Raw genomic sequence first — 16518 nt, 5'->3', positions numbered from 1 at the left:
ATGGTTTTCATTGGTCATTGAATTTTCTGTTATTCAGATCAGTTGGGCAGGTATTTGAGCAAAATCTTGGGTTGTTTGTTTATATTTTTCAAACTTGTTGTGTGGATTTAATACTTGGCTTTTGCAGGTTTATTGGTTTAGTGATCTGACTTCATTTCCTTCTTTGTGTATTTAGAGAGGTTGTCATGAGTGATTTGTTGCCCATCAAAATTTCGGTGTTTGCCTTGTAAAAGTACTTAGATACCATGCTTTTAGTATTTAGGGTCTGAAGTGAAGTATAGTTCTTAATTTGTATGTAAATGAGAAACATAATGGATTTTATGTTTTTCCATTGTCAAATAGAATAAGGAAACTCTCTGCAAAATCAAATTTTGGTTCAACAACTCTTAAGAAAGATGTGGACCTCTAAAGAACAAACGAGTTCGTGGCCATTGGGTAAGCATGCTCAACTACCATATTTGAAAAAGAAATATTCTTTGCTGTTTGTGAATCGATAGAAAGCCCATTTGTTTTTATAGAAACATGTGAAATGGGGTGGGGGATATGGTGATCTAAAGAATATTGATGAGTTTCATTTTACAATTTTACTAGTTGAAAATTGCAAAAACAAATTCCAGTATACAGGTGGTTTATATTCTGTTTTTTGAAACTGTTTTTTTTAAAGATTATTTTCAGGCCTTATACAACAAATTTTATTAGTAGAAAGAGTGGGCATTGAACTTACTGTGGGACTCATTTCAGACTCCACAGTTCCAATATTTCCAAAAATATCAGATGAGTTGTCTGTGATAGCATCCATGTCAGTCGGTCGAGATCGAGTTTGAGTTGCCAGAGTTGCATGAATTTTGAAAAATCACGATTATAAGTATGCTTGAAACATTCATAACCAATTGTCTTAGGTGAATTGTCTTTCTCATTGGCTCGTCAAAGAAATTGGATATGACTAGTGTGACATTCTGAAAGTATCATCAAAGTCAATAAAATTCGGTCAAGTTATTTAGGTGTATGTACATTCGGTCAAGTCATTTAGAGCAATAATGAGCTGGTTCAGGCCTGGTTCATTTGAGTCCCAACCCAACCCTAAATAGGTGGGCTCTACCTGAACCTGCTCTATACCCCTATCGGGCCTAAGTCAACTAAGTCTTAGCCCAATCTTAATGGGCTCGGTCTTGACTTAGGTCAAGTTTGAACTAAATAAAATGACTAGAATTTAATGTATTTTTAAAATGAAATGAGTTTTTTATTTTTATTTTTAAATAATTTGTTTTATGTATTTGAAGATTATCCGATCGAATTTGTAATTAATGACTTATCAACCTGTAATTATTATAAATAAAAGTTAAATTACAATTATATAATATATTTTACTCTTCTTAGAAAAATATTTATCTAATTAACTATTTTATTAATAGTTCCAAAATATATAATAGAGGGTTAGATCTGGCCGGGTTGGGCACTATTGGATCCATCTTTGCAGGTTTGATATGGAGGCCCTAACCCTTGTTTTATCGGGCGGCCAATGGGCTTAATTAACACCCCTACTCACACCCTTTCATTTGAGTCTAGTAATGAGCAGTAATTCAGGCCAGAGGAGCGGTCACGGACCTAGTTTTAAAAAACAGTCTTAACTTTAGGTGTGTATGTGGGCCGGGGTGGGGGTAAAGTAAAAAAAGGAAGCTAAGGCCCCGCTTGGTTGCAGCTGCAAAAGCAAATGTTTTGCAATGAAAAATTTATAATTGCTTGGTAGCTACCGGGAGATCTCTTGTGAAACCATACTTCGTGTTTGGTTGATTTGCAATATAAAAGTTTGGCAATGACTTCTTGTTAAAATAAAATGTGGAAACAGTTTTAAGTTATTTGGCCTCATTAAAAAAACTATTCAAATTACAAAAACATTATGAATTTACAAAAATATCCCTTTGATGAGGAGTGTTCTTGTAATTTTTATATACATGTAAATGTATCTTTGATGAGATATATTTTTTGTGAACAAATAATTCTACCAAGTACTAAGAGTTATTTTTGTAATTTAAATTTATGTGAATTCTATCAATCGTAAATTCTATTAATCAAAATTTATTGATTTCAAGTTAATAAATATTCAAATTCTGCTCTATTGTCCTCTCAATTCCAAGCAACCTAAAATAAGGAGTGAAGAAGAAGTAGGTTAGTTTGTAATATTTGTGTTAGAACGATAGTCTCACATCTCCTGTGGGAGCCCAATCCGTGTGGTATATAAGGAGTAGGCAACCCTCACCTTATAACCATTGTTTTGAGGTTGAGTTAGGTCCATGGACCTTAATAATTTGTATATTGTAGAGTAGATTATTGTCGCAAAGCTAGGGCAACGCTATAGTAAAATTTTGCTACATGTTGATAGCTTAGTTTATTACATGTTGATAATTTAGTTTGGTTTATTATATATTTTAATGTGGGTTTTTTCCTGAGTTGGATCTTTCTTGCTACCAACTCATCCTTGTTTCGGTTTTAAGTTACATTTACTCTTTTGGATGTGATTATAATTTTTATTTTCATCGGAGCTGTTGTCTACATAATTCAATTCAACTACAGAGATGTTTCGTTGATGTGTCTATATACATTTGAGGATTGCTGCGCATTTGTCAAACAGGACTAGCTGCTGTGGAGTCCAACCCATGATCTTTTGATCTGAAATCATATGCAGTAACCCGTTCCTCGTCATAAGATATTTTGAAAAGTTATTATATCAAATATTGTTGGATACAGTCAAATTGTTTAACACCATTAAAAACCTAATTAATGAGATAATTATAGGATTCTTTCTCTACTAAAAATTGAAAGAAAATATACCACTTGTCTACAACATCCATTAATAATGTAGGATTCAAGAATGAAAATGGTAGTAAGGAAGATACAATGGAAATGAAATGATTTAAGAATTATTTAAGGAGAAAGAGAAAATGATATCCAACACTTCGTGAACCTAGTTAGGGAACACAACTAATATTTATAAGCTACTTGGTTCCATATCAGGTTCTATTAATAATGAAAGAAAATGGTAAAAGTGGATAAAACATCAAAGAAAAGTTTTGTAGGGACTTAATTCAGCAACCTCAACCACAATACATGTATACAAAATATTCCATCACCAATCAAATGAGTACTCTCTAGAACAACTACACTAAAAGCTACAAGGAAAGAAAATAGTAATTTTCTTTCAGGGTGTGATACATAAGACTCGTGATCCCACATTTTATTCTTTCAGTAGCCCCAAATTTTCAAGATAAGGCTTTAATGATGCTAATAAATTTTAAAAATAAATATGCGTGTTAAGCTTAAGCCTTGAGGCAGGCCTCTATGCACACACCTTTTTCAAACACTGGTGTCTCTTGTACCATTATTCCATTAACTAGCTCTCTTTTTCCATCTATTTATTTATAGTATTCATTCTGAAAGAAAAAAAAGGTATTACATTTTTCAGTCCCAAACCCGAATAAAAGGGGTGTTGAGTTTAGTCCCACATCGGATACTCACTTGTCTTGTCTCTCTCTTTATAAGCCCCACTCATTGCCAATTGGTTTTGAGTTGGACCCCCAAATTTGTAAAAGGAGGAGGGAAAAGGATGATCCAACAACTTCTTCCCACTCTCAAGTGAGGATTTTTAAACCCAAGTTTTAAATTGTAAATTTCAATGCTTCTCTCTCTCTCTCTCTTCCACATCTCTTTATTATTGCTTCTTATTACCTTATGCTTCTGATCAGGTTCCTATTGATGTTTTCAAAGGATTACCAGTTTACTCTTGTGGGCAACCTTCTTTTTTTTGTTTAATATTATTTGTAATTTTCCTGTTAAATCCTTGTACTCAATTTTGTTTGATTATTTGAACTTGAATGGACTATTGTTTGATGAGTCTGGGCATGAGCCCTTGTAGAAACTCTTTTAGTTCTCTGTGCCAACTGACATGGGTGTTTCAAATGAAATTTTAAAAGTTTTCTTGAGTTTTTTAACAATTGATGTAATCAATTAATGCACATCAGTCACATAACACTCCAGTAGGTATCTCCACTTTAGTTACCCTATTCCTAATTGGACTATCATTGGCTCAGGTTTGGGTCTAACAACTAAGCTCATTTAGTTATCGGACCGGGCTAAGCCCGTTTCATTATAGGGATGGATTTGGTATTGCATTTAGGCCTAGTGGGTGGCCTGGCCCATTCTCCATAGTTCCTAGTAAATTATATTGTATTGTAATTACTATGCTGCCCTTAATACATTACTGTTGCAACTTGCAAGGTGCAACAGTCACAGTAAAGGGGTAGGTTTGTAAAATCATCTGTCCAACTATTTAATCCTTGTTTCTTGTAAATTACTATTACACCCTTAAAATATTACTGTTGCAATGTGCTATTTAATATGTTATTTTTTGAACTATTTGATGTGTTTTCTGTACAACGAAAGAAGTTAGAAATAGTTTTGGCCCAGTCCGACAATGGCCCAATTGTAGGTGGATTAGGCTATAGTTGGAATGGCTTTGGACTTGGGTTGTTTTCTGGCCTAATTTTTTGACTAAAAAAACCAAGCCCAGCCCGGTCCACTGACAGCCCTAAATTTCCTAGTGACATCCTCGTGAATCTCTCCAGTGAGATATTGTTTGAAAGGTAAACCTTGACATATATCAACTAGTGGAACAGTGATGAGATTGAGAATCAATTTGAAGTGGATGGCCCTCTGCCAGATAGCAAACTTAGTCAAGATATTAATTTTCTTTTAGTAATTGTTGGAAATGTGACCCTGTGTGAGTTGTTCCCATTGTTTTAGAGACCGTTCTGGCTGGGTAATCACATATTCATTTATGTATTTTGGAAAAATTGATTAAAATGGTCAAGTTTCTTTTATGTATAAAAGAGATTCTGCATTATCATTATCATCGAATCTTATTCATAAAATTTAAATCGATTAAACAAGTCTTGTTAGAGGTGCTGCTATCTGTTTTCTCTAACTTAATCCTGCTTGGGTATTGGCCTCTCTTTTAAAGACGTACAAGTCACCCAGTTAGAATCTCATATTGAGGTATTGCTATCTGCTTTGGGATGAGTTTTTCTTTTTCCGGCTTTGAATCTGAAGGAAGGAGAGAATGTGATTACCTTCACATTCTCAACTGTGATGCTTGTTATTATTGTTTGTTGACAATTTAACGGTGTTCTATTGATGTTTATTTTGAGCATGTTTTTAAACAGTTGGATGCTAGAAATTATGTGGAAATGGAACACTTGTTCCGGACATTGATGGGAGGTTAAGTGTTTTTTTTTTAAGAATTTTGTAGTCAATTTTAATTGGATAAAGTTGGAGGGTCTTATATTGCAGTGTTGTTATTGGTTTGTGAGCATTCGAAACCAACTCTAGCTCATGGTTTAAGGACGTTCAAATTTCCACCCATGTTTGGACCCTTGTTAGCAGCAATCTCCCGTTTAATTCTTGAAAAATTCATGAATGTTTCATTTTTTTTCCAATGAAAATATTATTCTCCGGATTATTGGACTATTTTGAATAATTCACATATTTTAAGTTAGAAACGGATAAAATACTTAAAAAAAAAAAAAAAAAAATTTTTTTACCAATTTTAATATAACTCTGTCAAAAAAATCCTATTGTAACTTGTATGTTGCATAGTGTAAACTTGTAAGTTGTGTCGTGTCACACAAGAAGACTTTGAATCAACCATGCTTCAAAATTTTGGAAGAATCCCCTTTTTAGGTGACAAATGTCCCTTTTATCTTTAAAAATAATAATGACATGGCCCTCTACATATATTTGAGATTACACCTTTAATTTTTCAAATTGATGATTCGTCCCTTGATTTTGGCCTTCTTTTATAACCCAAGGGAACAATAACCTCAATGCCCTCATTATCACTACAATCATTATTACCATCACCGTCACCATTAATATCACCAATTTCAGCATCAGCATCACTATTAATATCACTATCATGTTACTGAACTTTTAGTTTTCGTATTTTTGAAATAAGGCGGATAATACACATATGAAGCATATGCTGTATATTTTTCATTTATCGAATTTTAGACTGGATTTTTGCAATCCAAATCGAATAGAGACCGATTTTTTCACATATCGAATTTTTGCCGCGTTTTGCCAAAATGTTTGTTGCTGAACATTTCCCTATATATATATATATATATAAAAGGTAGATTCTTTTGACAAAATCCTAGCTTAGATAAAATTTTGTCTTATATGGTTAAAAAGTTTAAAAATGAAATTATTTTTTATGAGGATGATCTCTATAGTCAGTAGATCATCCTCACAAAAAACCAGTCAATTCTGTAACTTCTAACCCCATTAAAAGTAGTTACAAACTAACGGTAAAAATTGACAATTCACAATTCTTCATCTTATAAGTTAGGATTAAAATTTTTAGAATTTGCTGATTTTTTGTGAGGATGATTTTCTCATCATAGAGACCATCCTCACAAAAAATCAGCCCATTCCAAAAATTTTAACTTATATAAGATAAAATGTTTTTCTAGAATGTTGGCTAGGATTTTTGAAATTTTATTTTTATTATATGAAAATGTTTTTCTAGATAGATTATTGAGATTATTGTATGAAATTTTATTTTTATTATATATTTGTTTTTTCATTAAAAAATATCACTTACAATTTATAGAATATTGACAATCTATAAAATAGAATCGAATTAAATTGACTTTAGTTCGACTTGGGTTGGGTTGGTTCCAATGGAATTTGGTTTGATTTTGATTCTTATTTAGAGGAATCGACTATGTCGGTTTGACTCCAATTTGACCCCAACCGAACCAAGTTGCACCCCTAATTAATACTCTGACAAAATCCCCCCAACCCCAAACAATAATTAATCTCTCCTTTTATAATTTGTAATAAGTTAATTTTTTATTTTTTATTTATTTTTTAATATCCCACATAAAGAGAGATGGAGATTTAATTTTACTACGAACATTATAGAAAGAATGATGATTTTTTGAAGCACCCATACGCAGCATCACAGAATCGTAGGTCATTTGCTTCGGGATACGCAGGATCATAATTGTTTGAAAATGGTCAAGAGATTGAATATTAAGTATTCAATTATTATTATTCAATGCGTGTGACTTTTTGATCTGTTTTTCCGATTTTGTAAGGGTAATGTTACGAAGAGATTCAGTCATGAAATGTTCAAGAAATGTTGCTGCCATTTTTATTCATCAAAAGCTTGGTACACTCTCTGTCTCTCCCTTCTTCTTCTTCTTCTATTCTACAAAACCACCATACTCAAATCCCTACCAGATTAAGTCCCATTTGGAAAATATGGTAAGAGAGAAATGTAAAACTGGAACCCTAGGGTTTGATGAGGCATTGGGTTTGTTCGATCATTTGGTTCAAATGCGACCCATGCCTTCCATTTTCTCTTTTAATCAATTGTTTGGAGCCATCTCCAAGATGAAACAGTATTCTACTGTCTTATCTATGTTTACCAATATGATGAATAATTCTGTAGAAATCCAACCTGATCTTTGTACATTTAACATATTGATAAATTGTTACTGCAACTTGGGTCGGATGGATATCAGTTTTGCTTTTTTTGGAAACATTCTCAAACGTGGGTTCGAACCAAATTGCGTAACTTTGAATATTCTGCTTAAGGGTTTCTTTAAGGAGGATAAAGTAACTCAAGGGATGGAGTTGTTTTACAAAATAGTGGAGAATGGGTATCCATACAATGAAATTACTTATGGTACGATAGTTGATGGACTTTGCAAGAGTGGGGATATTAATGGGGCTCTTAGGTTAATCCGAGAGATGGAGAAAGGAAAATGGAAACCTAATGTCGTCATTTATAACTCTTTAATTCATGGTCTATGCAGTTTTGGTCGGTGGACAGAAGCTGCAAGCTTTTTCAATGGCATGGTGAACGGTGGAGTCATGCCTAATGTAGTAACCTTCAACATTCTGATAGATGGTCTTTGCAAAGATGGGAGGACTAAAGAAGCACTTGATGTATTAGAAATAATGTCTCGAAGAGGTGTTGAGCCCAATGTTGCCACATACAGCTCTTTGATTCATGGACTATACAGGTCAGGGAAAGGGAAAGAAGCAACAAGGTTATTCAATGAAATGCTAGATCGCAACATCTCCCCAAATGTAGTCATAATGAATATACTAGTGGATGCACTTTTCAAAGAAGGGAAGGCCAAAGAAGCACATCAACTATTGGAATGGATGATTCAAAGAGGTGAAAAGCCCGACATAGTCACGTACAGTACGATGATGGATGGATATTGTCTGCAAGGCCATATGACAGAGGCAAAATATGTTTTTGATTCAATGGTGAGTAGTGGTCATGAACCTAATGTTTATAGCTTTAGCATTTTGATCAATGGCTATTGCAAGGATAAAAAATTGGACAAGGCCAAGCAACTTTGTGAAGATATGCATCGCAAGGGATTGACTCCCAACACAATTACCTACAACACACTTATGGATGGGTTGTGCAAGGTTGGGAGAGTTGTGGAAGCTCAAGAGCTTTTCAATGAGATGCAAACTCATGGCCAAATTCCGGATATCTTCACATACAATACATTGTTGGATGGGTTGTGGACAAACAATTACCTTTCCGAGGCTATGAAACTATTTAATGAGATGGAAAACAATGGATTGAAAGCTGATATTGTAACTTACAACATCATTATTGATAATTTATGCAAAACTGGGAACATAAATGCGGCAAAGGAATTCTTTTGCAATCTTTCAACCAAAGATCTTCGACCTGACACTATAACATATGCCACAATGCTCAAAGGTTTTCTTAAGGGAGGAATGTTGAAAGAAGCTGAAGATTTGTTCATGGCAATGGAAAAGAAGGGCTCTATTCCAAATGATGTTACATTCAATATCATGGTTCAAGGATTGATCCAAAATAATGCTATCCCTAAGGCAATGCATTTTCTCAATGAAATGGTTGAGAGGGGCTTCTCAGCAAATGCAGACACCACGGCTATGGTAGTGAATTTGCTTGTAAGGGATGGATCAGATCATGAGCATATGGAGATGCTTCGTAAATTCTTGCCAGAGGGCTAAAGTAAATGTAAGATACTCAATGTTGAGGTAGTACTTCGCAAGTTATTTTAAGGAGTAAATGTTTTAATTTTATGTTATTTCTGCTAGAATTTTTTTGTTCATGATGATAATGATTTCCATGATAATGTTTTAAGGCATAAGTGTGTAAGCATCTCAATCATCTTACTTTAGTGTTTTCTCCACATGTTTCCTTTGCACTGCATTTTTGGCCCAAAAAATTTCTGATAATGAATGAGGTTTGTGTCAAGTTTACAGCCGGTGTAAAAAACTGCCACATCCTTTCATGAATCATAATATCAGACTAGACTACACCTTAGGTCTTGTTGGACTGGTGTGGTGGACTTCAGATTGAACTGAAAGTGGGATGGACTAAGACGTCCAAAAGAATATGGATAAATCTGATTTTGAGCCCTAGATATATGTGCACTGCTCCAGCATCATATGGCCGAACTCCATTTCATAATCCTTTAATATTATGAAACCCATTAAATCTAGCAACCTCAACTGTTTTTTTTTTTTGGATGACCAGCAATCTCAACGGTTATACCTACCTATCCCTAATTACGTCATTCATTCATCCTACTTCATTAAATAATTAATAGCATCCTTTGTCTACAACTTGTTCCTATCTTCCAATCTAAGCTTGTCCAACATCAAAGTCTAAACCGAAATTGTGGCATATCCCTATGAATGAATTTCAGGCTTTTAGGAAACCTAAGTTCATCAAACACCTTAAATACATACTAAAACGAATAACAAATTACTAGTTACCTTTGTTCCTGATGAATGAATTAAAGATTTCACAAAATGGCGGATAATTCTGGTCCTTGAATAGAAATGTTTAATTTCTGTGTTCTTTTTAATTATTTTTTCCAACCTTCTTGTGTAAAGGTTGTATAATTTTATGGCAAAGCACCTAATGTAGTAATGGGTACTAAACTCTATTTTTTTTTACTAACCAAACTTATTTTTTCAACTTGAGATTAGTGGCTGTATAAAGAGTTGGAAGTGGAAGTGATGCTATGTGGTCCTGTTGGGAAAGTTGTTGATGCACACTGCCATAACTTATCACCCCATAGGTGGAAAACAACAAGGAAAAAAAAAGGAAGCCTTGATTCATGGCATAATCTTTGTTCACTACTTATTTTAATGGCATTAGAAGTGAAATGGCCGTATCAATCACTAATTCACTACAAGATATGGGTTTTTTGGTATTTTTAATTGTGGAGTTTTAGTTTTGGGTGTTTCTACTTTTTCCGTCATTTCACCACTTTTATGATGATCGGTGTAATTTCACTCAATCTGGTATGGTTTTCATTGGTTATCGAATTTTCTGTTATTCAGATCAGTTGGGCAGGAATTTGAGCAAAATCTTGGGTTGTTTGTTTATATTTTTCAAACTTGTTGTGTGGATTTAATACTCGGCTTTTGCAGGTTTATTGGTTTAGTGATCTGACTTCATTTCCTTCTTTGTGTATTTAGAGAGGTTGTCATTAGTGATTTGTTGCCCATCAAAATTTCGGTGTTTGCCTTGTAAACGTACTTAGATACCATGCTTTTAGTATTTAGGGTCTCAAGTGAAGTATAGTTCTTAATTTGTATGTAAATGAGAAACATAGTGGATTTTATGTTTTTCCATTGTCAAATAGAATAAGGAAACTCTCCGCAAAATCAAATTTTGTTACAGTGAAATGAATTTTTTTTTTTACAATTATCACATTCTTTGGTTGGTTTTTGTCAATAATATTGAACTTCTATAATTTGTAGGTAGCAGAAATGATATGGATCAACTCCTCTTAAGAAAGATGTGGACCTCTAAAGAACAAATGAGTTCGTGGCCACTGGGTAAGCTTGCTCAACTACTATATTTGAAAAAGAAATATTCTTTGCTCTTTGTGAATCGATAGAAAGCCAATTTGTTTTTATAGAAACATGTGAAATGGGGAGGGGGATATGGTGATCTAAAGAAGATTGTTGAGTTTTATTTTACAATTTGAGTAGTTGAAAAATCCAAAAACAAATTCCAGTATACAGGTGGTTTATATTCTCTTTTTTGAAACTATTTTTTTTAAAGATTATTTTCAGGCCTTATACAACAAATTTTATTAGTAGAAAGAGTGGGCATTGAACTTACTCTGGGACCCATTTCAGACTTCACAGGTCCAATATTTCCAAAAGTATTGGATGAGTTATCTGTGAAACCATCCTGCGGGAGCCCAATCCGTGTGGTATATAAGGAGTAGGCAACCCTCACCTTATAACCATTGTTTTGAGGTTGAGTTAGGTCCATGGACCTTAATAATTTGTATATTGTAGAGTAGATTATTGTCGCAAAGCTAGGGCAACGCTATAGTAAAATTTTGCTACATGTTGATAGGTTAGTTTATTACATGTTGATAATTTAGTTTGGTTTATTATATATTTTAATGTAGGTTTTCCTGAGTCGGATCTTTCTTGCTACCAACTCGTCCTTGTTTTGGTTTTAAGTTACATTTACTCTTTCGGATGTGATTATAATTTTTATTTTCATTGGAGCTGTTGTCTGCATAATTCAATTCAACTACAGAGATGTTTCGTTGATGTGTCTATATACATTTGAGGATTGCTGCACATTTGTCAAACAGGACTAGCTGCTGTGGAGTCCAACCCATGATCTTTTGATCTGAAATCATATGCAGTAACCCGTTCCTCGTCATAAGATATTTTGAAAAGTTATTATATCAAATATTGTTGGATACAGTCAAATTGTTTAACACCATTAAAAACCTAAGCAATGAGATAATTATAGGATTCTTTCTCTACTAAAAATTGAAAGAAAATATACCACTTGTTTACAACATCTATTAATAATGTAGGATTCAAGAATGAAAATGGTAGTAAGGAAGATACAATGGAAATGAAACGATTTAAGAATTATTTAAGGAGAAAGAGAAAATGATATCCAACACTTCGTGAACCTAGTTAGGGAACACAACTAATATTTATAAGATGCTTGGTTCCATATCAGGTTCTATTAATAATGAAAGAAAATGGTAAAAGTGGATAAAACATCAAAGAAAGGTTGTGTAGGGACTTAATTCAGCAACCTCAACCACAATACATGTATACAAAATATTCCATCACCAATCAAATGAGTACTCTCTAGAACAACTACACTAAAAGCTACAAGGAAAGAAAATAGTAATTTTCTTTCAGGGTGTGATACATAAGACTCGTGATCCCACATTTTATTCTTTCAGTAGACCCCAAATTTTAAAGATAAGGCTTTAATGATGCTAATAAATTTTAAAAATAAATATGCATGTTAAGCTTAAGCCTTGAGGCAGGCCTCTATGCACACACCTTTTTCAAACACTGGTGTCTCTTGTACCATTATTCCATTAACTAGCTCTCTTTTTCCATCTATTTATTTATAGTATTCATTCTGAAAGAAAAAAAAGGTATTACATTTTTCAGTCCCAAACCCGAATAAAAGGGGTGTTGAGTTTAGTCCCACATCGGATACTCACTTGTCTTGTCTCTCTCTTTATAAGCCCCACTCATTGCCAATTGGTTTTGAGTTGGACCCCCAAATTTGTAAAAGGAGGAGGGAAAAGGATGATCCAACAACTTCTTCCCACTCTCAAGTGAGGTTTTTTAAACCCAAGTTTTAAATTGTAAATTTCAATGCTTCTCTCTCTCTCTCTCTCTCTTCCGCATCTCTTTATTATTGCTTCTTATTACCTTATGCTTCTGATCAGGTTCTTATTGATGTTTTCAAAGGATTACCAGTTTACTCTTGTGGGCAACCTTCTTTTTTTTGTTTAATATTATTTGTAATTTTCCTGTTAAATCCTTGTACTCAATTTTGTTTGATTATTTGAACTTGAATGGACAATTGTTTGATGAGTCTGGGCATGAGCCCTTGTAGAAACTCTTTTAGTTCTGTGTGGCAACTGACATGGGTGTTTCAAATGAAATTTTAAAAGTTTTCTTGAGTTTTTTAACAATTGATCTAATCAATTAATACACATCAGTCACATAACACTCCTGTAGGTATCTCCACTTTAGTTACCCAACACTATTCCTAGTAGGACTATCATTGGCTCAGGTTTGGGTCTAACAACTAAGCTCATTTAGTTTTCGGACCGGGCTAAGCCCGTTTCATTATAGGGATGGATTTGGTATTGCATTTAGGTCTAGTGGGTGGCCTGGCCCATTCTCCATAGTTCCTAGTAAATTATATTGTATTGTAATTACTATGCTGCCCTTAATACATTACTGTTGCAACTTGCAAGGTGCAACAGTCACAGTAAAGGGGTAGGTTTGTAAAATCATCTGTCCAACTATTTAATCCTTGTTTCTTGTAAATTACTATTTCACCCTTAAAATATTACTGTTGCAATGTGCTATTTAATATGTTATTTTTTGAACTATTTGATGTGTTTTCTGTACAATGAAAGAAATTAGAAATAGTTTTGGCCCAGTCCGAAAATGGCCCAATTGTAGGTGGATTAGGCTATAGTTGGAATGGCCTTGGACTTGGGTTGTTTTCCGGCCTAATTTTTTGACTAAAAAAACCCAGCCCAGCCCGGTCCACTGACAGCCCTTAATTTCCTAGTGACATCCTCGTGAATCTCTCCAGTGAGATATTGTTTGAAAGGTTAACCTTGACATATATCAACTAGTGGAACAGTGATGAGATTGAGAATCAATTTGAAGTGGATGGCCCTCTGCCAGATAGCAAACTTAGTCAAGATATTAATTTTCTTTTAGTAATTGTTGGAAATGTGACCCTGTGTGAGAGTTGTTCCCATTGTTTTAGAGACCGTTCTGGCTGGGTAATCACATATTCATTTATGTATTTTGGAAAAATTGATTAAAATGGTCAATTTCTCTTTTATGTATAAAAGAGATTCTGCATTATCATTATCATCGAATCTTATTCATAAAATTTAAATCGATTAAACAAGTCTTGTTATTACATTTAATATTGAGGTGCTGCTATCTGTTTTCTCTAACTTAATCCTGCTTGGGTATTGGCCTCTCTTTTAAAGACGTACAAGTCACCCAGTTAGAATCTCATATTGAGGTATTGCTATCTGCTTTGGGATGAGTTTTTCTTTTTCCGGCTTTGAATCTGAAGGAAGGAGAGAATGTGATTACCTTCACATTCTCAACTGTGATGCTTGTTATTATTGTTTGTTGACTCTGGATTCTCACCATGTACAATTTAACGGTGTTCTATTTATGTTTATTTTGAGCATGTTTTTAAACAGTTGGATTCTAGAAATTATGTGGAAATGGAACACTTGTTCCGGACATTGATGGGAGGTTAAGTGTTTTTTTTTAAAAGAATTTTGTAGTCAATTTTAATTGGATAAAGTTGGAGGGTCTTATATTAAAGTGTTGTTATTGGTTTGTGAGCATTCGAAACCAACTCTAGCTCATGGTTTAAGGAGGTTCAAATTTCCACCCATGTTTGGACCCTTGTTAGCAGCAATCTCCCGTTTAATTCTTGAAAAATTCACGAATGTTTCATTTTTTTTTCAATGAAAATATTATTCTCTGGATTATTGAACTATTTTGAATAATTCACATATTTTAAGTTAGAAACGAATAAAATACTTTTTTTTTTTTTACGAATTTTAATATAACTCTGTCAAAAAAATCCTATTGTAACTTGTATGTTGCATAGTGTAAACTTGTAAGTTGTGTTGTGTCACACAAGTAGACTTTGAATCAGTCATGCTTCAAAATTTTGGAAGAATCCCCTTTTTAGGTGACAAATGTCCCTTTTATCTTTAAAAATAATAATGACATGGCCCTCTACATATATTTGAGATTACACCTTAATTTTCCAAATTGATGATTCGTCCCTTGACTTTGGTCTTCTTTTATAACCCAAGGGAACAATAACCTCAATGCCCTCATTATCACTACAATCATTATTACCATCACCGTCACCATTAATATCACCAATTTCAGCATCAGCATCACTATTAATATCACTATCATGTTACTGAACTTTTAGTTTTCGTATTTTTGAAATAAGGCGGATAATACACATATGAAGCATATGCTGTATATTTTTCATTTATTGAATTTTAGACTGGATTTTTGCAATCCAAATCGAATAGAGACCGATTTTTTCACATATCGAATTTTTGTCGCGTTTTGAATAGTTAACAAGGATTTAGTCTTCTCGATGATGCACGTTTTGCAATGCAAGTTTTCTGTTTCTCTTGTGATTTATACACTCTTCTATATAAAAGTCAAGTCAAACTTAACTCTCAAATGGAGTTAAAGACGTACAGTTGACCCAGTTAAAATTTCCTAAAATTTCCACTTGTCAATTTTGTGGGTTTTTTTTTTCTTTTCTTTTCTCTTCTACATTCTTTTTTTAACGATCTGTTTGGATTGAGAGAAGAGAAGGGAAGGGAAGAGAAAATAGCATATTTTCTCTTCCTTGCTCTTGTTTGGGTTGTTAAGTGGGGAGAGAAGAGAAGAAAAATGGAGGGAAGGGAAGGGAAAAAACTCAAATTTTTGTTCTCTCCAAAAATGGAGAGACGAGGAGGGAAGAGAAGAGAACAAATTTTTCTTTCCAAATTTGTCCTCATCATTTTCAAAATTTCTAAAGAAACATGATATTGGCAGGCCAACTATTACTAGTTACACCCCAAGTAATAAAACACAATCAAATTTCAGAAACCCTAAAGTTGCTTACGAACCCTAGAGAGAAGGAACGAAGGCGCCGACCTCGAGTAGGAGACGACTTCGACTAGTAGACAACCTCGCCTAGGAGATGACCTGAGGTTTCTCTCTCTCCATCTCTGTCATTCTTTTGATTTTTTTTTCAAATAATCAATAGAATTATTAGCAAATAGTATGATTTTTTTCTCTCTCCTCATTTTGATGGTCTAGGTTTGCTGCATTTGCTCTTGAAAATTTTGAAATTTAGTCATTTTATTTAGATTTGTTTATTAATTAGTTAATTTTGTTGTAATTCATCTATATTTGAATTTGATTTTACCTGATGGATTCGTTATTTTGAATTTAATCTGCATCATCTCATCTAATTTGAACATTTCTGGTGCTATTTTTTGTGGATTGAATGGATCGATATTAATTTGGTCAGGATTAGTGTTAGGATTCTTAGTTTTGGTAGGAAGGAATAGGTATCGTGTTAGGGTTTGAGCTAGGATTCAAAAATTCAATTGGGTTAAGAATATTTAGCATACCTATTGTCTGATTCAATCTTATCGAGGAAATATATCATTTTGTTTCAATTTATGCTGCAAAGGGTATTGAAATTGGGTTTTAGGAATTTCAATTTGGTCCGGATTAGGCTTTGGATTCTTCGTTTTGGTAGAATGGAATTGGTATCGTGTTAGGGTTTGGTCTAGGGTTCAAAATTTTGATTTGGTTCAGAAATTTAGCACATCAATT

General features: G+C 33.6%; 2 protein-coding genes across 14 annotated transcripts in view; both read left to right on the top strand.

Moving 5' to 3' along the window:
* Positions 1-16518, top strand: part of LOC147408300 (uncharacterized) — an 84539-nt gene that overhangs the window by 11445 nt on the left and 56576 nt on the right. The window contains exon 2 of one of the 2 annotated variants that reach the window (XR_015177039.1): positions 343-435. The exons of the other annotated variant lie outside the window; for it this stretch is intronic. The gene's annotated coding sequence lies outside the window, so the exon portion shown is untranslated. The remainder of the gene's footprint in view (positions 1-342; positions 436-16518) is intronic. 2 annotated transcript variants of the gene reach the window in all.
* LOC147408304 (uncharacterized) overlaps positions 1-16518 on the top strand; it is a 109453-nt gene that overhangs the window by 75816 nt on the left and 17119 nt on the right. For 3 of the 12 annotated variants that reach the window (XM_086437239.1, XM_086437237.1, XM_086437231.1), the window contains exons 1-2: positions 6982-9097; positions 10858-10935. In XM_086437239.1, the coding sequence (XP_086293365.1) occupies positions 7159-9090 (1932 nt within the window). In that variant the 5' untranslated portion in view covers positions 6982-7158 and the 3' untranslated portion in view covers positions 9091-9097; positions 10858-10935. Of the gene's footprint in view, positions 1-6981; positions 9118-10857; positions 10936-15726; positions 15885-16518 lie in introns of those variants that run through there. The other 9 variants (XM_086437240.1, XM_086437238.1, XM_086437235.1 and 6 more) reach the window with 6 other exon arrangements.

Source organism: Akebia trifoliata, chromosome 3 (genome assembly GCF_017979445.1).
Source record: "Akebia trifoliata isolate Shusen 1 chromosome 3, ASM1797944v1, whole genome shotgun sequence".
In the NCBI taxonomy this organism is placed as follows: domain Eukaryota; kingdom Viridiplantae; phylum Streptophyta; class Magnoliopsida; order Ranunculales; family Lardizabalaceae; genus Akebia; species Akebia trifoliata.
Note: the sequence above shows the minus strand (reverse complement) of the source record. Positions and strands in the feature narration are given on the sequence as shown.